The following is a 22,184-nucleotide window of genomic DNA, read 5'->3' as shown; positions in this document are numbered from 1 at the left end:
GGCAGCTATCAATATTCTTCTTTTAAACAGTGGGCCCACATATAACGCAGGTCATCTTCTTGATCCCATTTTTTCCAATTTATCTTCGTTACAATGTAGGACGTCCGCCCCTCTTTGTTGGACGGATCACTTCCTAGTAGGTTTCATTTTGGAAATCCCCCGTATTGCACATACAAATTGCAACATTTCCGTTACACCTTGACATCACCAAGTTTAACTCACTGTTATACATAAAGGATGGATTCAACCGACCCTCAATATCTGTCTCCCCACCTCTGTCAGAAAATGTAACAACCACCGCCCCCCGGCCCCTTGGTTCTCTGATGAACTAAAGAAAGAGAAAACCAAATGTAAAAATTTGGAGCGTCGGTGGCGCAAGAACTATACAGCCGAAGCGAAACTGGCGTACAATACTAACAAACAGACCTATCACTCTCTTTGTCGGGCTGCGTGAGCTAACTATGTTTTTGCATCTATTCTACAGGCAAAAAACTGTCCCAAAACCTTGTTCATTATGGTCAAGAACCTATCCGGTTCAACCACCATACAACCTTCTCCCAAACTTAATTCTACACAATGCGAAGATCTCGCGCAATTCTTTGTAAATAAAGTAGAGATTATCTATTCTTCTCTTGCCAGCTCTACCCCTGTTTCTTCTGAAAATTGCACCGATTTGACAAATGTGCCCACCCTGGAATCTTGGCCACTTTTGGACATGAAGACACTCACACATCATCTTGGCCATATTAAATCGTGATCTCCCTGTGACATACTGCCCATCTCAGTTTTGCGACAAATTGATCCACCTTCTCTCACTCACGTTCTTCAATTGCTTAACACTTCTTTAACGACTTCCACTGTTCCTTTAAGTTTGAATCACACAATGGTGGTCCCATTGTTAAAAAAAACTAACGCTGATCCTGCCCTTCTTTCCAATTTTCTCCCTATTTCTCTTTTACGTGCTCTCTCTAAGTTTCTCGAGAGACACATTAATGGACACTTGTCCAAATTTATTGAGACAAATGGGCTGTTACACCCTACCCAATCCGGCTTCAGGACCGGTTATTCTACCAAGTCTGCTCTGCTCGGGGTTACAGAAGTGCTCCGCAATAACATCGATGAGGGCAAGACCATGGCCTTAGTGCTACTTGACCTGAGCGCGGCTTTTCATACGGTCTCTCATACCGTACTCATAAAGGCCCTCCAATGCTCAGGTGTTACGGGGACCGCCTTTAGTTGGCTGAGCTTGTTCCTCTTCGATCGCGCCTTGCAGGTCTTTTCATTTATCTCTAAATCCAAATCTCATCCCTTGCCTTATGGGGTCCCCCAGGGCTCAACTCTCAGCCCTTTGCTGTTCAATATTTATATCAAACTGCTGGCAGCTTTAGTGGAAGAATCAGGATTGTCGCTTTTTTCATACGCTGATGACACCCAGATCCTCTTCTCTCTGTCAGCAGACAAACAATCCGAGCCCTCGGCACTTAGATCTGGCCTCAGTAAAGTTATGGTTTGGATGAACGCCAACTTTTTGAAACTCAATGGCGATACAACTGAGGTTTTGATCCTTGGCAAGGACCGCAGTCTCTGGGGCCCTCAACATTGGCCTCCAGAATAACCCTGGGCAAAGCACTACGCTAAGCTCACGTAGTTTGCGAAGTTTGCGCAACTTCGCACTATGCGAGCTGCACGTAGCACAGTGCGAACACGCGTAGCACAGCGTAGCGTAGTGCAGCGGTCCTTTTTGCTTGTTGGCGGTCCTCAACGTCATGTTCACGACCGCGGGCAAGCAAAATGACATCCCGGCGAGACTCTCAACGCGGGGAGGTCAGGTTTCTCATTGCGAGTGGTCGTGCATGCTCGCGATGAGAAACTACAAGTTTGCGTTGAGAGAGCTGCAGCTTGAGTAAAAATCTACTCAAGCGGCAGAAAACTACAGCTCGCACTGTGCAAGATGCTGTTTTCAATGATTGCACAGTGTAGGATGCTTGTTCGCACTGTGCAATCATTGAAAATGCATCTTGCACAGTGCGAACATGCTACTACGCAGCTCGCGTAGTGCTACTTGAAGTTCGCGTAGTGCGAACTGCATTTCGCGTAGTTTCGCGTAGCGCTACTTCGTGAACTACGCCCACCCTTACTCCAGACATGGGTACGCTACCTCAGCCTGCCATTCAGGTGTGTACCTTGGCTTTATTATGAATGACTCTCTTTCCATGCGGCAGCAAGCTACCAAGGTTGCTGCCACCTGTTTTACCATTTTGAAATGGTTAAGGAAGATTGTGTGGATGCTTCCATCTCATGCCCAGCGTACCGTGGTCCAGGCCCTGGTGACTTCCAGGCTAGACTACGGGAATATTCTTTATCTGAGTGTCAACAAAGAAATAACACGTAAACTGCAGCGAGTACAAAACTCTGCTGCGAGACTACTCTACCGAGTTCCCAAAACTGTTTCAACGTCCAGGTCTTTGATCGGTCTCCACTGGCTTTCAGTGGAGTATCAAGTCAAGTTCCAGGCCCTCACGTACATGTTCCGCATTAAGCATGCTAAGGCCCCCGACTATGTACAACAGCTGGCCGTCCCCTATGTCCCCTCCCGTACTCTCAGATCCTCTACTCAAGAGAAATTCCGAGTCCCAAGAGTTAGACTATCTCGTATGGGAGGGCGTTCTTTCTCTCACCTTGATCCCACTCTGTGGAATGCGCTTCCATTGCCCCTCCGCCTACAATCTGACCTTTTGTCTTTCCGTAGATCCCTTAAAACTTGGCTTTTCAGCCAATAGGCCCATTTTCCCTCTGTTGTTCTTCTATCGGCGCCGGGAAGCCCCGTGGGGTAGCTCAGCGCTGTTATATAAATTTAAATAAATTAAATAAATAAATAAATAATGTTGCCTTTCTTTTGCCTTCAAGGACGACATCCCCAATCAGAGCCATAGGAAAAACCATAGACCAGTCACATACCCACTGTGCAGGAATACCACGCCCTTCTTCATAACCTTTGGCAACAAGCGCGGTTGAGCTTGCCAAAGCCAAGGAAGGCCACAAGCAGTATGCCAACGCACACAGACAAGCTGAACCCGACTAGAAAGCAGGGCATAAGGTGTGGGTATGGATCAAAAACCTCAATGTGCACGGAACCAAAAAAACTGCTGCCACAATATGTAGGTCCTTATACCATTGATAAAGTAATCAGCCGGATGTCGATGAGGCTCTCCTGGCCACCACAGATGAAGATGCCCCTGGGGTTTCATGTCTCCCTCCTACAACCAGCTTATCCAGAAGGCCATGCCGTTTCCCCTCAGGGTCGATCATGAGGAATATGAGGTGAGGGCCATCCTTGATTCCCGAAGTACTAGGGGAGGCTCATTTACATAGGGGACTGGAAAGAGTATGGTCATGAGGAAATATCCTGGGAGCCCTTATTCCATATGCGCCATGCCCCACTGTTGGTTCAGGCCTTCCATACACGGCATCCCCTCAAACCACGCCCTGCCACCCCTGTCTAGGTTTGGGGTTTTGCCTTGGGAGGTGGGTACTGTCAAAGCTCCCACTTTGGGTAGGTCCAGTAAGGTCGTAATTGTATGCATGGTTGTTATTCAGGTCCGCATTTTGCGGACATTACACAGGGAACGATAGACCGGTTAGCGGTGCAGCTTTCCTGTACAGGAAGTAGTACAGGTCAGCTGACACAGCACTACTGGGTGAGACCGCATGAAGCCTGTGGTGCTCCACTCGACGGTGCTTCAAGTACAGGACTATGCCCGGATGCCAGCTGCCATCTGCCGAGTTCACGAGCCTTCTTCGCTACACACTCGGGCAGGTGTGTTCTTGCCCCTTGTGACATGTGCAGGAGTGTGCTGTCACTACTCCGGTCCCCACACTCAAGCAGGTGCGTTGAGATACCTCAGCCATTGGGGAACACAGGAGTGTGTAGCCACTTTTAACATTTCCCTCACACTCGCGCTGGAGCGCATTTGTTTGCTTTGCCATTACGGTACGTGCAGGAGCGCATAGCCAAATTTAGCATTTCATTATACACACGCAGGTGCATTGGGTTTCCTCTGCCATTGTGGCATGCGCAGGAGTACGTAGCCGCATACAACCTTTCCTCACACTCGCACAAGAGCGCCTTTGTTTCCTACGCATTGCGGCACATGCAGGAGTGTGTAGCCGTAATTCACCTTTCCTCACACTTGCGCAGGAGCGCCTTTGTTTCTTTTTCCATTGCGGCAGGTGCACGTAGTCGCCTCTCATTTAGCCCACACTCAAGCAGGAGCGCTGGTGTGTTTTGTGCCACTGTGACAGGAGCAGCAGCACACTGTCACAACACTGTTTGGAACATCAGCACAGGAGCACTAGTGTTACTTTTCCTTTTAGGGCACGAGCAAGAGCGCCAACAAGCTACCTTCCTGTTTGTCCTATTCACCTATACCTGAAGACCTCTTATCTGTGCTGATCGTTACATTCTCCAGGTGAGTATATGCCCCATAGCAGTGGGTCTAGTGTTAGTGTGTCTTCTTTATGTGTAGTACCCCGGGAGAGGGAATGGCAGCTGCACTAATCCATGTGGTTTATCCCTTCTCCAGACTGTGATTCCCAGGAGGATTCCCTCAAAATCGGTAGGAGTACCCAACCAGGTCTTCACGTAAGATATCTCCACTTCACGCTCTTACAATTCCTTCCCCTGGTCCCATCCTTGCCCTGGTCAGTATACATTCCTATACTAGGGAAAGGTGGGGGGGGGCGGTGGAGGTTGTTCATGTAATCCCTGTGAGATTGCTTCTCAAGTACATAAGGTAAGACTTGTGGGGTCTTGACAAATTCAAAAGGGGACAATATTTACATGTTCCCATCATTTTGGAACAATTATTTAAATGTATCAATACCTCAGGACACATGGGAGAAAATTTGGATTAATAGTATATCTGGATGGTTATCAAAGAAATTACTTTATACTATTTTTATGGTCACCTTTAAGATTTATTATTGCAAACCTTTTTGATTCTCCCAACTGTTGGAATTGTAATCTGAATGTAGGCTCTTTATGCCATACGCTTTATGAATGTAATAGTGTTCTAAAATTTGGGGATGAGGTCTGGGGGATCATTACAAAAAAATGTCCTATCACAGATAAACTGTCATTTGATGTAGTGATTTGTAAATCATCCTTACTTAAAAAAAAGGTGTATTTTATCAATAGCACACATCGATTTTTTTTACATTTCTGCAGCTTTAAACTCAATTACAACCAATTAGAACAATGCTTAATTTTTCTCTGTACATGCATGGTGGTCCTGGATAATATATAGAAGAAAAGGAGCTAAATTGACCTTGTCGGGTGTCATTCATAATACTCTAGATTTACATTTCCATGCATTGTGAATAAGGAATTGTGAAATATTTTTACCCTTGTATTGAATACAGTGATCACAGCAATTGTATCACCCGACAGAACCAATTGTTTCTATATTGTTTTATATGCCAGCATATATACATTGTTTTTGGACCATGGTAGAACTATATCGACTATTCACACTTGTGGTGCTTGTAATCACTTTTATCTGCTTCTGTCTATCAATTAGTGCAGCACATGTATTCAATACATGAAGTGAAGGAGATCGCAAGACTGCAGCCCGCTTGGCACGAGCGGGACTCAGACCTAGAGCATGACCGCAACCGAGCTGTGCAGTCTCCCCTTTTCATCTCCCCGCTACACCTCCATGCAACGAGCTGCGGCAAGCTGTTGCCCACCCGCAGCACACCTGCAGCTGACTCTTGACTCCCAGTCTCCCTGGGGAGGCCACACTCTCGCAGGCATCGGCAGTCAGCAGACTCGTGGGCCCTGGAGGACTGTGTTGGCGATTCCATTGTGCCAGTGAAAACCTGGTGAAGGTGCTCCAAGGTAAGTGACAAGCGCAGCCGCCCATAGTGGGCAGCTGCAGTAAGTGCGTGCCCTTGGTGGTCCTACGGAGGCAACTCAGCTAGGCCGGGTGCAGCCTGCAGAACCGCCTCGTGAGCCCTATTGCTCCCACGCCACCCTCAGGGCCCTCTCCCTAGCTTCAAAAAGCAACAAAAGCCTTCACCAAGAGAGCTAACGACCGCCTAGCATTTCAAGCTTAAACTAAGCTTTTATCAAGCATAACAGAGCATGGCCCAAGATCCAAGGTACCAGGCCCAGGGAAAGCAAGCAAGGCTAGCAAAGCAAAGCATAGTAGAACAAAGAATGAAGCGGGAACAAGAAAAACAACCCAGAAAATCCGCTCTCGTCCATTGCCTCCAAGTGGCCCCAGCAGTAGCAGCAGTAGCAGCAGCAGCAAAACTGAGCTCTCTGGGCTCCCAGGGGAGGTTCCAGGTAGGTTCAAGCAGGGCACTGGCCAGCACTCACAATCTACCAGGGCTGGTCAAAAAATACCCGGGATGAAGTCTGGGAAAACGAGAGGCAGAGACAAAAAACACAGGTCAAGCCTAGGAAGGAACAGGGGGGACCATGGGGCATGGATCAAACGAACAAATCACCTGGATCAGAGTCATTGAATCATCTAAAATCAGACTTACCCAAAAAAGGCGAGCTGCTTGGGTCCACAACCACCATAATTGTCACAAATGCTACAATTGCCACAAACAGTGCCATTGAGTCCATTTCACAAACAGAACTAGAAGGAGACAAGAAGGGAGTGCCCTCAGTACCCGCCACACACAACTCAGATCTCAAAGCCAGAAAGCGTGCGCTGATCACAAACTTCCTAAAAATAAGTCGCAAAACCTCCTCCGAAAGCAACAAGGATAACATGGATCCCAAGGAGGCCAAACAAAGCAACAATATTATAGATTGCCAAAGCGAACACAACAATAACTTCTCACATGACAGTTGCAACAATAAAAATAAAGAAAGTCAGGGCTTGGGATTAAATGTGCTATTCTCCCCTATTAGAGCAGCCTCAAGCTCGCAAACAACAAATCAGGATCCACCAATATCTAAAGTTCTAAACTCACCTGATATCTGCCAAAGGCACCACCACCACCCCACCACCAAATTATCGAGGCTCATGTCCATACCCAGCCTGACCCAAGTTGGGACTTACTAATTAGCCAAACGCTCTTCCCAGATGAACAGCAACTGTAACCATCAACACAAAAATCCAGGATGATCAAACGCATCTTGAAATCAACATCCTAAGCCCTTTTGGACAAACACTCTCTACCACATCCTTAGCAGTCTTATCATTCTCAGAACAGCTGGGCTTTACCAAAGCCAGCGCTCAAGATCTTGATACCCTTGCTTCACCACTTGTCTCATCCAAAATGGTACAGCAATCTGGCCAGGAATCACCTCACTACAAATTAACCAGCCGTTTGTGAACTGAATTCAAAACAACCATATCAGCCCCCACGTCCACACCCACGACTCCCCAAAAAGATGAACAACAAAGTAAGATCAATAATTCATCTTATCAATTGCTCCAACTGTTCCAACTAGGCCAACCAGACCCTCCCAAGGCATAAGCACCAATTGACTCTCCAACATCCGCTGTATGGCCCACACCATGGATACCATTGGAAAGGCAATGATATATACGGCTGATAAGCTAGACACCCAAGTCGTGCTCCTAAACATCCAAGCTACCCACGGTCAGGGGGTAGAACAAAAGCTGTATACTTTTAACGCGATAATCTCGAAGGTTCAGGAAGACTGAGACACAACATATCATACGTGTCATTGCCCCCAAATAATCGACAAACTAGCAGTGGTACCAACCCTAATGTCAGAACTGCTGGGGCAGTCAGGGATCCTCCACTAAAGAATAAAATTATAAAAGGAGACTCATGATGCCCCAGTGCAGGCAAGCGAATCCACACTTGATGCACCGAGCGTTTGCGGCCAAGCAGACGCACTTGACACATCATCCATGCATCACTGTTTACACTCAGCAGCAGAAATAAGCCCCAAACAGAAAAAAACGACAGCTTCCCAGACTAAGAGGGAAATAAAACTCTTGAGGAAAGCAAGGAAAAGTAAATCAATTGGTCAGGAGCTAAACATAATTACTACATTAATTGAGTATGACAGGAAATTAGATAAGGACAACATAAAACAAAACATCTAAAAAAGCTAAAAAAGGCAGAGTACCTTTGCTACCCAATCCCGCTGCAACAACAGAATCGGACAGAGGGCACCCTAAAAGGCACTAAAGGCCCACACAATCTCAGAACAACAAGTTGTGACAGCCAAACTGCAAGGAAAATCACCATCACTTTCGCTCACCCTGAAGCATCTATATCCTCAGACATTCAGCAGATAACCATCTTAACAACTAATTACAGAACAGCATGATCAAAACAACACAAGGACTCCAGATCAATCCTGGGATATAAGATCTGCTCATGGAATGTGAGCGGCCTAAGCACAAAACTTGAAAAGGCTGACTTTGTAGAATTTATTCTACAGCACGATATACTTCTATTACAAAAAACCTGGTTGTCGAATAATTCACCAATAGCAGGCAATAAAGAATATCTTAACCCAGCCATAAAAGATACAAAGTATGGAAGGGAAAAAGGCAGCCTTTCAATTTTCATTTCAACTGACATTCGAAAGTCTCTGCCATCGACCTTGACTTCTCTTGTATGCAATGAACCAAACTTGACGTTTCGCCATCAAACAGCTTATTAATCCTGAATATCTACATCCACCCTGCCGCCAAACAAAAGGGGCCAAGAATCGAGCTACTGAGTGCTGCACTAGAAACATTAAAACGTATCCACCCACAAGCCAACATATTATTGTCCAGGGACTTCAATATGAACCTACTACAAGGCAGGGAAAAAACGCATCAGGCCTCATACAGGCAGGGCAATGCAGCATAAGTGGACGGGACACACAGGGCAAGAGATATGCAACTCGTCAGGATGAACTTTTACTGTACACACTAAATGGACCAGGGTAGTTGGATAGCCCCGCAGCTTCCACCAGGCAGAGGTGTTCAAACTTATGTAGGTTGAGCACCCCCGGCTGAATTTTTTTAGATGTTGGGCCCCCCCACCACCTGACAGAAATTTCTGGACTCGACCGCCACGTGCACATTCCGGGCATATTCATCGAATAACATTCAATACAATAAGAGTGTTTAGTAAACTGCAGATTTGTGAGTGGGTGTTGTGAAATGACAGAGGCTTGTTACACAGCTCAAAACACCACTTTCCAAGATACAATGTGTGCAAACTGTTTTTACTAGGATGCTTTGTTTTACACATGACATGGATTGATAATAACACCACCAACATAAATGTGACAGGTGTGCCTATTTTTCAGAGACGGTCAATCTGTGAATGGATTTTTGCTACTGTCATCCTCAGGTTGTGCTCCACATCCAGTCTTGAACGGTACTTTAGTCTTTAATACCGCAAGTGCTGAGAACCCAATCTCACATAAATAGGACGAGCTGAAAGGCAAGAGAGTTTTGATAGCAGGGTCTCCAAAAGCTGAATATTCTGCAGACATTTTCAGGCAAAACAGGGACTGTAAGGGAGATAGTGTTGTCAGATGTTTCGAGCACTCCCTAGCTCAGAGCTGGTACACGAGAAACAAATCTTCTCTAGAAATCATTAACAAACGTTTTAGGCAGCAATATAATGGGATAATTGCCCAACAACCAGTTATGGATCCGAAGACAGTTGAAAGTCCACAGAGAAGGAGCTGAACCAACACCTCATTGAGAATTCCTTAGTGGTACGATAAGTTGCTTGCCTGAAGTAGTGGGGGTTTGGGACACGTCAGGCTTACGTTTAAAAAAAATAGAACTAATAATAAATTAATGATGTTGTCTAGTTTACTTCAGAGTAATATTGTCTGACAGACTTTGTGATGGCAGGGACATGTTAGGGATTTTGGGTGCCCTGGGCCAAAACTTTTTGGGAGGCCCCTGTTCAGTACAGGTTTGAGTTTAGATGATTTATTTTCAGCTCTGTCATACCCTATTTAGCCAGACTACTAACGGTACACAGGCACTGTAGTCGAAATTCTAAAAGCTTTTACAGCTAATATTCAGAGATAGTGATGTGTTTTCACTGTTGAAACAAAGCAGTGGCACCACTAATTTTACAGTGAATAATATCTGTGATATCCTCCAATTTCTCATATGTGAGGACCCGCTTGGATCCAACTTTCTTATGGTTAACTTTTTTATGGTTGTTGCATGAAACAAACTCATTTCTCCACAAATAGTAATAAACTCCCTCACATCAATTACATTAAAAATAAATTAAACAAAACAGTATTTGCAAGAATCTGTTTAGGAATTATTCCAGTTCATCAGGGCAAACACATAACTGTCTCTATCAAGGGGCCCCTGGAAGGCTGGATCGTAGTGCATTTAGATGTCTGCTTTTGTAATTTAGGACGAAAACCTTAATGGGGCACGACATGCCCATACTTGTGTACAGCAGTGAGTGAGGCAACCATATGAATTTGGGTGCGCATGTTAGTGCAGAGTGGGACGAATGAATGTATGGTTAGTGGTGGGCTTATTGAAGTGAGATTGCAGATTAAACAGTGAGGGGGACATGTGAGTGAAGTGTCACGAGTGCAGGTTGAGTAGTGTGCTTGTGTTACTTCAGGGTGAGGTACAGGGTGAACAGCGCAAGTGTATTGTGAGTGTAGAGTGATCACTGTCAGTGGAGCGTAAGCGGGTGAACGGTGTGAGAACCTGGTGATCAGTGTGATTGCAGGGTGAGCGGGTGAATGGTGTGAGTGCATGGTGATCAGTTGGAGCGCATTGTGATCGCTGTGAATGCAGAGTGAGCACTGTGAGTGGAGGTTAAGTAGGTGAATGGTGTGAGTGCATCAGGATCACTGTGAGTGCTGGGTGAGAGTGAAAGTGAAGGGCGAGAATGAGGAGTGAGTGGTCTGAATGCAGGGTTCATTCCCAGACACTTGAAGTAACTCAGCATGTTATTGACGGCAGCGTAGGGTTTCAAATGTGTTAAATTATTGCTATTATGGCAGTAACCAGGGATCAGGGTGGAGGAATTAAATAATGTGCTGATCCCTCAACAAACTTCCAGTCTTACGATTAGGGTTGCCAGCTCATTATTTTGATGTCACAGATGGTATAAAAATAAGCAGTCGCCTAAAGCTGTATTTTCAGCACTTGTCTGTGCATACTTTGAACAGAAAATATAAATAGAAAGAACTTTTAATTGTTTTCTAGAGCTGCATGAATGATCCATGACTGATAATAAAAGGGAACAAAGATAGAAAATTCACATTACAAATGAATCAACAAAAAGAAGGGGGACCGGGAGCTCGTTAACATTACAAATGAATACATACTTCTTATTTATAACCATATTTAGCAATTTGCAAGCTGTTTAAACAACACATGACTGGCTGGGATTTTGCGTGCCTGCCTGTGTAATTTTAAAAGAAACTTTCAGGGACGTTTTAAGGATTTTGGGGCCTGTGGGCCAAATGTATTTAGGGGCCCCTGTTCGGACCAGCTTTGATTTTATGATCCAGTCTCAGCTCTTTAATGCCTTTTATGGTCAAATACTAAATATGTGTACATCGGATATTCAGGGATAGTGATGTGTGTTTTCAGTATGTAACAAAACAGCAGTTCACTAATATTACTGCAAATATTCTGTCACACCCTTCTATTTCTCATATGTGAGGTCATGTATTGATCTAAAATAAACTTTTTATATGGATGTCGCATGACGCATAAACACATTTTATCTGCAAAATGTCTGTAATAGACTTTTACACATTAAAAACTGAACGATTGAAAAACGATATTTACAACATTGTGTTTAAAAATGATTCAACCCCCCCTCCCACCCTCTTTGAAAGGCTGGGGCCCTGGGCCAGAGCCCACTTTGCCCATGCCTTAAACTTCTCTGGAAACGTAGTCTCCGTTCTGGGAAGAGCTACCTCTCCCAGGAGGGGGTTAATTCATGGAACTTAATTCCCTGAAAAATAAAACTGACAAGACAGAGATTCTATTATTTGGTCCGGACAATGTATTTTCTCCTCAGATGGAGTGACCTGACAATCTCCCATCTTCTTCCTCTTCAGTCAAAGTGGCTAGCAATCGGGGCATCAAATTGGATCACTCACTCTCTTTACACTCCCATGAAAAATGAAATGAAATTACAAAGAAATGTATAAAGCGCGAAACATTCACCCGGAGGTGTCAAGGCGCAAGCTCATCAGACGGGAAATGCCGGACAGTCTTAAAACCACATCAGAGATTGAAAAGCCACGTCTCTAACGCCTTCCTGAAGGCTTACAAGTGTGTTTCATCTTTTAGCTTCAGTGGAAGCGAGTTCCAGAGTCTGGTCGTACTAATCAGAAAGCTTCTTCCACCCCAGCAACTCTTTTTGAACCGGGGGTCTACCATATTGTGAGCATAAGCTGAGTGAAGATGGCGAGCAGGGATGTATGGCTGCAAATTCTGTTTGAAAAAGGCAGGACCTATGTCATGAATTGCTTTAAAAGCTATACAAAGCGCCTTGAACTTGATCCATCTCTTCACAGGTAGCCAGTGTAACTCTTTGAGCGCCGAGGAAGCAGATTTATGTTTACAAATGTTCAGCAATAAACGTGCTGCAGCATTTTGCACAATCTGCAACTTAGTCAAATATTTCTTCTGTAGATTAATGAAAAGACTGTTACAATAATCGGCTCTAGATAAAACAAGGGCAGAGACCACTAACCTCCGCAGATATACCGGAATAAATGGAAGGTTCTTTGTAAGTAATTTTAGTGTGTAGAAAGATAGGGATGTGACCTGGTTTACGTGACCTTCAAAGGAAAGAATGGAGTCAAAGTGACTCCCAAGTTCTTTACCTTATTTTTAGGAATAGGTAGAGAGCCCAGCTCCAAAGGCCACAAAGCTGCAGACCAGAAATTAGTAGGGCTGCCAAAGAGTAGGACTTTGGTTTTACTGGAATTCAGTTTCAGACAGTTAGTGGCCATCCAGTCCCCCACCTGGTGGAGACAAGTATGGAACTGTGTTGCTGTGTCTGAAGGTGAGCCTGTCACTGACACCACAATCTGGGTAACATCGGCATAAGAGATAGCAGAGAAACCCAGAGACCTGATTAGCCTTGCCAGAGGGGCAACTAAATTATTAAAAATGGTAGGGCTCAATGAAGATTCCTGTGGTACTCCGCATGGCAATGTAAAATTTGGCGATTTGAATTCCGAAAGAGCCACAAACTATTCCTGGTCAGACAGGAATGAACTAAGTAAATCAAAAGGTTGTCCTTTAATGTCAATCTTCTCCAAGACTTCCAATCATTTTTGATGATTAACAGTATCGAATGCGGCAGAGAGGTCAAGCAGCATAAGTGCTGCATTGCCCCTTGCATTGACCATCTGCCTAGTCTGTTTGGTCGATGAAAACAGTGCCTATGGTACTATATTGCTTTCTAAAGCCAAACTGAGTGGCAACCAGAAAGGCATGCTTCTCGATGTAGTCAAATATAACAGCATACATGGCTTTTCCAACCATTTTTGCGGGCAGGGGGAGTCTGGAGATTGGCCGGTGATTATTGGGATCGGCCCCATCTAGGTTTGCTTTCTTTAGAAGGGGGAGAACAGATGCCAGTTTCCAGTTAGTAGAGAATATACCTGAGGAAAACATTAGGTTGAAAATGGGAGACAGATGAAAAGCAAATACTTCTGGTAGAAGGTGGAAGGAAGATTTTGGGGGGACATGGATCCAATGGGGAGCCAGATTTAGTGGACAAAAAGAGATTAATGACCTCATCAGAGGTCAGTGAAGGAAAAAAGGATAATTCAGGGGGGTCACTGGTGTAGGGTAGCTGAGGGAATTTCCTGTTTCCACACTAGAAGTATCTGGTGTCCCCAAAGAGGGAGACGTCCCTTGGGAAATACACAGGGAAAAGCCACTATAAACTGCATTAACTTTATCATAAAAGACCAATGAGTTACAGAAGATCTGGCTTATTGGTGAGTCTATCACTTCGGGGCATTTAGCTACTTTTTTTACTGTGGAAAAAAGTTCTTTTGAGGAGTTTTTTGCAGTTGTTATAGCTGAAGTAAAGTATTGAGTTTTCTCCTCATACACAGATTTTTTATAGTCAAGCAGAGTTTTTTATAGGCAGTTCTAACATTAGTTTCATAGCATGATCTCCACTTCCTTTTAAGGCGGCAACATTTTTGTTTTTGAAGTCTGAGCTGTTCGGTAACACCTGATCAATTGAACTCCTAAGCCGTTCCTCAAAGGCAATGGCTGCTGCATTTGGATTAGCAGTAATTAATTAAATTAAATAAATTAATAAATTAATTAAATACATTCTTTGAATACCTTCCTTTGACAGCCAGGAAACTGTAGAATAGCTTAGCTATCGGATTTACTAAACATCTATTACATATACTTCAAGTGTTCCAAAATGCTGCAGTCAGACTGGTTCTGAAACTTACACACAAAAGTTAGGGTTCTCAGGGACTTAGGAAACTGCATTGACTCCCAGGCCCTAAACGGACTCTTTTTTTAAGACTGTGACTTTGGTCCGTCATATCACTGTGAGCATTTTAATCTTTACATGCCTTCAATAAACTTTCGGTCTTCCCACTTTAATTTGCTAGCCATTCCTGTTTCCAGAACAAAAAAAGGGAGGTAAATCTCGCTCTGTAATGGCGTCCAAAATCTGGAATCAGCCCAACTCAGATTTCAACAGTAAAACGGATTTCAAGAATCTCAATGTGCTGCATGTTTTCCTCACCACAGGAATACCAATGCAGAATGACAACGTCATGCCCAGTCTTTTCACTTTCTGAACATGCTCTTCCATACAAAGAATGCACCTGACACCTCAAAATGAGACCTGGAGCAATTGTGGATATTCCAAAGGATGCTCTACCAAATAAAATGGATCCACATCATCACAAAAGTGCATCTTATTCATAGTTTCTGTCTGCCTTGTACTATATGGGCACTCGTGAACTAAATGACTGGTTTTCCTGCCCTTTCTACCAGTAAGGAGTCATACGTCATCCTTATCTCTAAAAGAAGAGTTCATGCATTTTACAATGAAAGATTTAGAGCTGCATTGTACAAAGAGGCGCACCTCTTTATTAAGCTAGTTGCAGATATATGCACCATAGAGCTGAACAGGTTATATGCGATCAGTGTGCAGCCCAGAATCCAGCGGACATAAACTGACCTTGTCGGCCTTCGCAGAGGACACAGAACCTTTACAGCACCATACGTGGCTCTCTTCAGTCTGCAGCACTCCAACATAGGCAAAAGGCCACACTTGACACTACACCATCAGCGATATGATATACATGCGCTAATATACAAAACATGTATGATCCTCCCCTTCCCAAATCTATCCATGTCCTTCCTTAAGCACAGTTGCTTGTATTGCCTTTATTTGCAACATGTTTTATGGTTTAACTATTTTGCAGGCAGTTGTCGACTGGCTGATTACCAAGCACTGAAACACGAAATAATATTGTAAAACTGGTTTTAAATACGGTATAGAAGAATATAGTAGTAATAGTAGAATAATATTTAGACATTTTAATAAGAAATAATGTCAATCAACGATTTCACTTAATGTAATTGAATTCTGTTATCCTACTTCAAATTTCAATGTTCCTAACATTTAAATTGCTTTCTTAAATTGAATAAAGAAACTAATTTGAGTCATTACCAGTAATTGCAGTTTTCTTTAATTGCAGACTCCTCTTCATAGTGTGTCCCATCATGGATGCAACCTGCCAACATAATTCATTTACATGTAAAACTTTTTAAATGTTCTGAATAAAAGATTTTAGTTATTAGAACATTAGTGTAAACGGGTGATGGTAATAAATGCGTGAAATAACACAAGAATTAGACTTTATCCATACAAAATACTTTCTTATATGGCCAGGTTTTGTAAATTCACAAAATATATTGACCTTTGGCTAGCATATTACATTTACCATTTAAACACGATTGCTCGACATTCTTAAGAAGAAAGATGGCAATTACTGAGGATTGTTAACGTTTCAAGCTAGTTATCTCTGTCAAATCTCATTTACTACATTTTTCAGAACGGCCTACTCACTGACCCCTTGCCCCACTGTACTCAGGATCACAGTTCCTATACTTTTGTATGCAAACTCCATTCTCTGACGGCTTATAACGAGGCAAAGAAAGCAATGACCTGGTCCAGTTCTAAAATTATGTATGATCTGCAACAAATATAGGAAAATAGTTGTTATGCAATTTATCGTTCCAAACTAAAATTCTCAAAGTACTATTAAAAAGCTGGACCAATAGAATAGTATTGTGATATCCTCAGCAAGTCCTTCCTATTTAGTCTGCATCTGGTTGCTTTCTAGGACACGTAGGTTTATTTCAATATTGTAAATCATACCATGCAAAGTTCTGTGGCTAAAAGGGCAGGACCATCAGAAGATGTCACACAACACAGGACCACTACTCATCTATTTAGTGTGAGATTGAAATGGCAAGTAGTTCACATATTAAATATGATAAAGTACCTCCATCCTTTACATTATTAAGTAATATGCAATCATCTTGCAGTTAGATGACCATTAAATGCACTTGCCTATAGCCCAATGCCTGTATATGATTGCGTTTGTGGCTTGCAATACCATTTTAATGTACACAAGCGGGTACCTTATCCCACATCTATACTCTCTACAACAAATGCATTCACACGTTAATGTATATAGGTGTGAATACGGTGAAAGAGGGCATGTTCAATCATACTCCAGAAATATCTTTGTGGCCTCTACAACTATGCCCTCTCTACTGCAAAAAACAGCTTGAGACCAGTAAGGCACCTAAGGCAAGATGTACGATGAATTTTAGCAGTCGCAAACAGAAAATTCGGCCATTGGCGACTGCTAAATAGTCTTTCCACATATACTAGGCCTATTTCGCGAGTCAGTAAACTATTACCAACTCACAAAATAGGGTCGCAAAACAATAGCAGTTTACCACCTACTTCAAGTAGGTGGTAACCCATTTTCAGATGGGAAGTAGTCCCCAGGGACCCCTTCTCCTTTGTGAATGGTAGCAAAAACGTTTTTTAAGAGCAGTCTATGGTACCACAGACCACTGCCTATTCTTAAAAACTTAAACAGAAACGTTTCATATTTCTTTTTTTAAACACATCCCATTTTCCTTTTGAGGAAAATCGGCTTCATTAAAAAAAAATACAGTTGCTTTATTTGAAAGCAAACACAGACATGGTGGCCTATTGTACCCAGCAGGCCACAATCCCTGTGTTATTTATTGCCCATTCCCAATGGGTTGCAAATTGTGACCTGTCGCATTAATATGGATGAGACAGGTCAGTTATAACCCCATTGGGTACATTTCATTTTATGAGTCTCTAATTACGAGTCGCAAAAATTGCATTTAGAGACTCGCAAAATGAAATGGTCGTGCATCTGGCCATCCATTGCATACTTTTAAAGGACGAGCTTTCCGTGAAACCAATATAGTAAACTAATTTCCTGAAAAGTCTAATTGCTAAGAACCCATATGCTTCCCCTTCTGAATTAGCGCGTGCGGGTGGCTTCTATCAACAGACACTTCATAAAAGAACACAACAACGGGTCGTACGATGTTTCTTTTAAATCGCGCAGCAGAAGGCCTCAATACATCCAGCAATGTATGCTCCTGACTCAATGTCGTGTAATTCCTTTAAAAAGATCGTAGGATGTTTATTTCCATATGTCCCTGAAACTGTGCTACTTCTTGTGTTTTTCTTTAAACATCTCCAGCACTGCGACCATGCTGCCAGAAATTTGGAAAAAATAACATCACTAGCTTATATCTGCTCATCTCTGTTGATTTCTGTCTTTACATACAATATTTCTTTTACATACACAGTGAAAGGGCATTGGGCTCTTCACTCTTAGATGCAGAGGAGCATTGAGAATGCCTGGGCAGCCCCAGGAGGCAACGCATTCGGCCTTGCTGTTCAGGTAGCTTATTCATTAAAACAATCAATGTTTAGACAGAAAGTCCCTAGCATTGTGATAGATGCGTACTGCTACCCAGAGTGCAACAGCTGCAGTGATGTTTGGAACATTGGTAACGATTTTTGGTCGTGAGCGAACACAGGTCATGCATGTGCGCTATGACTTAGTTCTGTCTCAGGGAGACTGGTCTGCTTAGACTGGGAAGGACACCCAAAGCACTGACTTTAAGTGGTGAAAGGCTACTGCCTTGACTGGTAGTTAGGTAGCACAAGCGCGTTGGTGACAGCATACTGTGTCTTCAGTTTCCAGTGATCAGTAGATTGAAGAGGTCTTTTAACTAGTGTCATGGGATTGGCGCCTCCTGGCCCACTATAGTAAAGTTCTGCTGCTGTGTGCTTAATTCAGCCTTGGCCTGCATTGGATTCTATTCAGCACTGGGATGTGTGTGCCTGTGGGAAGATCATCACAAAATAGCGCACATGGTTAGGTGTATGCGGGGGATATATATATATATATATATGGGCCTGTGAGCTGATATTCGATGTAGCAGATAGCGTGTGGTGTTGCAAGAGCATGCTGGGACCTATGGATGCCCGTGAAGGGTACAGTGTATTGGAGGCTACAGAGGCTACGTGCAGAGATGTGTGTTTGTGCTTGCCATGGACATAAAACTCAAGAATGAAGCTGGGTTCCATTATTTGAAGACACAGTGCTTGTTGGAGGAGAAGGGAGAACTAAAGGTTCCATCCAGACAGATTTGTGGATTGCTGTTTTCCTGAGATCTAGGGGGGCACTCACTGGAGAAAGGAAAAGCCAGGCTCTTCACTGCACATCAAAAGGGGCTCTTTGATTCTGAATGGAGGTCACTGATCAAAGGGACCTATGCACATCTGACAAAGGAGATGGGACTGATAAGAGAATCATTTAGAATTATAAAGCAGAGGGCTGGAGCCATTTGGAAACCTTTTGATACGCTTATCACTGAGGCGGACATCCAGGTGCGAACCTCTAGTCATTCCCTTGCCAATGTTTGGGTTGATCAAGGTTGGAGACTGTTCTGTTGTGATAGACTTCTCTACGGATGAAGAGCACTACAAAGGAATGTATATTTAAAAGTGGGTAACTCCCTGAACATGAACTTCAAAGATAGAGACTCTAAATCATGCGTGTCTGGAAATGGTTAAAAAAAGAGGAGATTGGGATACACAAATTGTTCATATTCAAGTGGTACATCAGTGTGGAGAAGCGTGGCACGAGTTCTGCCTGTTGTGACCAGGACTGGCAACCAAATGTCTGCCAGTCTCCCATTCTAGGTGTGGGTGACATCACCCAGGAGAATCAAGAACCCTTGCCTGGAGTCTGTATCACCAGCTTTTGTCTGACCCAAGGCCACTGAGACCTGTGAGGTGAAAGAGATTGCTTAAAGAGAGTGAGGTCCGCAAGGAATCCCGTTGTGTGGATCCTGTGAGTGGAATGTGAGATTCGATCCATAGGAACTGCCGAAAGGGTCGGGCTGGCAGCCCTGGTGCCAGACTCCGAGACCCGTCTGCCAGGTGGTGGCCCATGGTAAAGAATAATTGTTACTGCAGTTGCCGCTGCACTGTTAGTGGAGGAGGGCCATTGCTTGATGCAGTTCAGTGACCCGAAGAGAACATTAACTGTATTCACGCCATACTGGGACCCTCATATGCGGGGTGGGAGCCACAGTGAAGAAGAGAGGGCTCTCACCCTGTGGTTTCTCCTGCTGCAATCCTACCTGCATGCCAGGAGGACGGGACAGCAAAGGAAGAAGAAGGAAGTCATTCCAAATCCACGTGTTGTTGAGAAGACACTGTGGCCCATGACCAATGGACAATGATAGCAACTACTTCAACTAACCCATCTGGTAGAATCAGAGACCTGACCCTAAATTTCACTTTAACCACAGCTTCCCACCTACTCGACAAAGTGGAGCTGCCGATGGGTGCCCCGGGAGTCTGACGGGCTACTCCATCAGAGCTGGTAAAGATTGACAATCATGCTGAGCCCAGTGGACCTTGGTACGATTAACACGCTCTACCGTGGGATTCAAGGATCATTGCAACAGAGCTAACATAGAACATCTGAGACTTGAATGCCTTCAAAGGGCATAGCATGGCTGTCGCCATACATGAGTGAGGAATATTTATTAACCATAAGCTGGGAAGTGGGACTTGAAAGTTGAAGGCTGTTTATCTTATTTACAGTCGGTTGTATTGTACTTTGCACTAGTAGATAAATACTCCTTTTTATTACATAAAAGCCAGTATTTGACTTGACAATCATTTATTGAGGTTCTTAGGTGTATTTTGAGTTGCGAATCTGTGCGCCCCTTACACCTACCTTCTCCCCAAAGAGCCTTGAACTATTCAACCCGCACTTGCACTCAAATGTTGAATTGGTACTTAGCCCAGTTGCTTTGAGCTCATAGAAGACTGGGCCATCAGCAGTAAAAGCCTTCAACCACCACAGCTGGGCCAGTAACTCCTACTTGGCCTGTGGTCCTCTGGTTTGTGACACTTAATGGCATTACAGTAAATGAGACTAAAGGTAGTGACACCACAGGAAGTTTTTGCAAATTCACACAATGTGCATCAATGTATTTATATAAATTCAAATAAATGCAAGGTTTAGACATTTCTGAACTTAACAAATAATACCTAAAATGTAACTAAATTATGTATAGTAGTAAATATTAGTGTAATATATTTAATTTACTTTATATTACATTTATGTTTAAAAATATTTACCATGCCTTACTTTAAACTGTATTTCTGTTAAACAAATCTATATTTTTATATATTTCTGAAGGATATTTGTGTCAATTATATTTTTTTCGATATTTTGGTACTTTACTTTATAAGCGTAGGAATTTATAGTTTTGATACAATATTTTGGTTAACAATATTTTTACCACTATATTGTGTCAATGAAACATGTCTGGTGCGTCTCAACATCACCTGTTGGTGTTCTACTTTCCCCAGTTACAGATGGGAGGTGCTGACACATGGCAGGGAATATCCTGAGAAGGATCTCACAAGAGGTATCTACTGGAACTGGTACTTGATAAGCAGGAGCCATCCACACCTTCAGCATCTGGTTGTAACCACTCATTCCTTTTGGGTATGTACTGACATGGGTGACACAAGGCCAGGAATAGCATTTATAACATAACACACCATTTGCTATGACATTATAAAGTTAACCCAGTGTCTCAAATGAAACCCTCTGTTTGCCTTTTGACACAGCTAAGCTTTTGTAGGTGAACAAACAGTGGGAACTAGAGCAATAAAACATGGTTCACAGGTCCCTGCCTACATACTTTTTCTGATGTTACTTTCATGACCACTGAGACCATGGACAGCAAGGGAAAGACACGGGTGTAAATGCTCATCATATACTGGCAGAACAGTTTTTTGTTGTACTAACACACTGTGCTCCAAGACAAACTGTAACAGCTGTAGTGGTGGAGTTTATGTTCTGTATTTATTTTAATTAAATAAATAATGCTTAACCTAGGTTATGTTTACTTGACATAAGTAGGTCACATTATTGAAAGTGCATATTTTAATGTTACGCAAAGAGCATTGATTTTCATTGTTTTTTTGAAAATTAATGTGCTTTAACTGCTGCAATGGTCTGTCTCTTTACATGTAAAGTCACCATTTTCACTAGCATTCCTCAGCCGGGGGATGTATTTGAATCTTCATTGTTTTGTTTGTCATTATGAAAGCACAGTCCTGGGCACAGGTAATAAGGTTATAACAATGGTTAAAATGTCTCATATTGTACGAATATCTGTGCTCGATACCAGTATAATATGCAAATGTATTTAATAATGCAACAAAGAAAAACAACCAGCCAGCACGTGTTTCATCACATAAGGGAAGTAACCTGTGACTTCTTCAGGGCTGTGTGGTGGTGCAGAAAATCATTGCCGTGTTCCAAGGCAGGTGATAGGTCCAACCCGGCACAGGGGGTCAAATAAGGATGAAAGGTTCACGTTAAGTTCCTGGTGGGAGGGGAAGGAGGCCAAAAGTGGCAATCCTCTGCGAGTCAGGTGTATAAAGGTCGGGTTGGCCACTTATTACGTGAAGTCCTCAATGGGAGTGTTACACGGCCTGATGTGACGTGTAGAAATGAAGGTAGAAGATTCGGGGATGTTTTAACCATAGGGAATGTGTCCTGA

At 43.3% G+C, this 22,184-nt stretch overlaps 1 protein-coding gene across 2 annotated transcripts in view; it reads right to left on the bottom strand.

Annotated features, from left to right (window-relative positions):
- The window catches only part of TINAG (tubulointerstitial nephritis antigen), a 1,388,447-nt gene that overhangs the window by 1,122,064 nt on the left and 244,199 nt on the right, over nt 1-22,184 (bottom strand). For both annotated transcript variants that reach the window (XM_078647965.1, XM_078647966.1), the window contains exon 2: nt 15,685-15,748. In XM_078647965.1, the coding sequence (XP_078504091.1) occupies nt 15,685-15,748 (64 nt within the window). The remainder of the gene's footprint in view (nt 1-15,684; nt 15,749-22,184) is intronic.

The sequence above is a fragment of the Lissotriton helveticus genome, chromosome 6, assembly GCF_964261635.1.
Source record: "Lissotriton helveticus chromosome 6, aLisHel1.1, whole genome shotgun sequence".
Classification (NCBI taxonomy): domain Eukaryota; kingdom Metazoa; phylum Chordata; class Amphibia; order Caudata; family Salamandridae; genus Lissotriton; species Lissotriton helveticus.
This window is presented reverse-complemented; position numbering and strand designations above follow the sequence as displayed.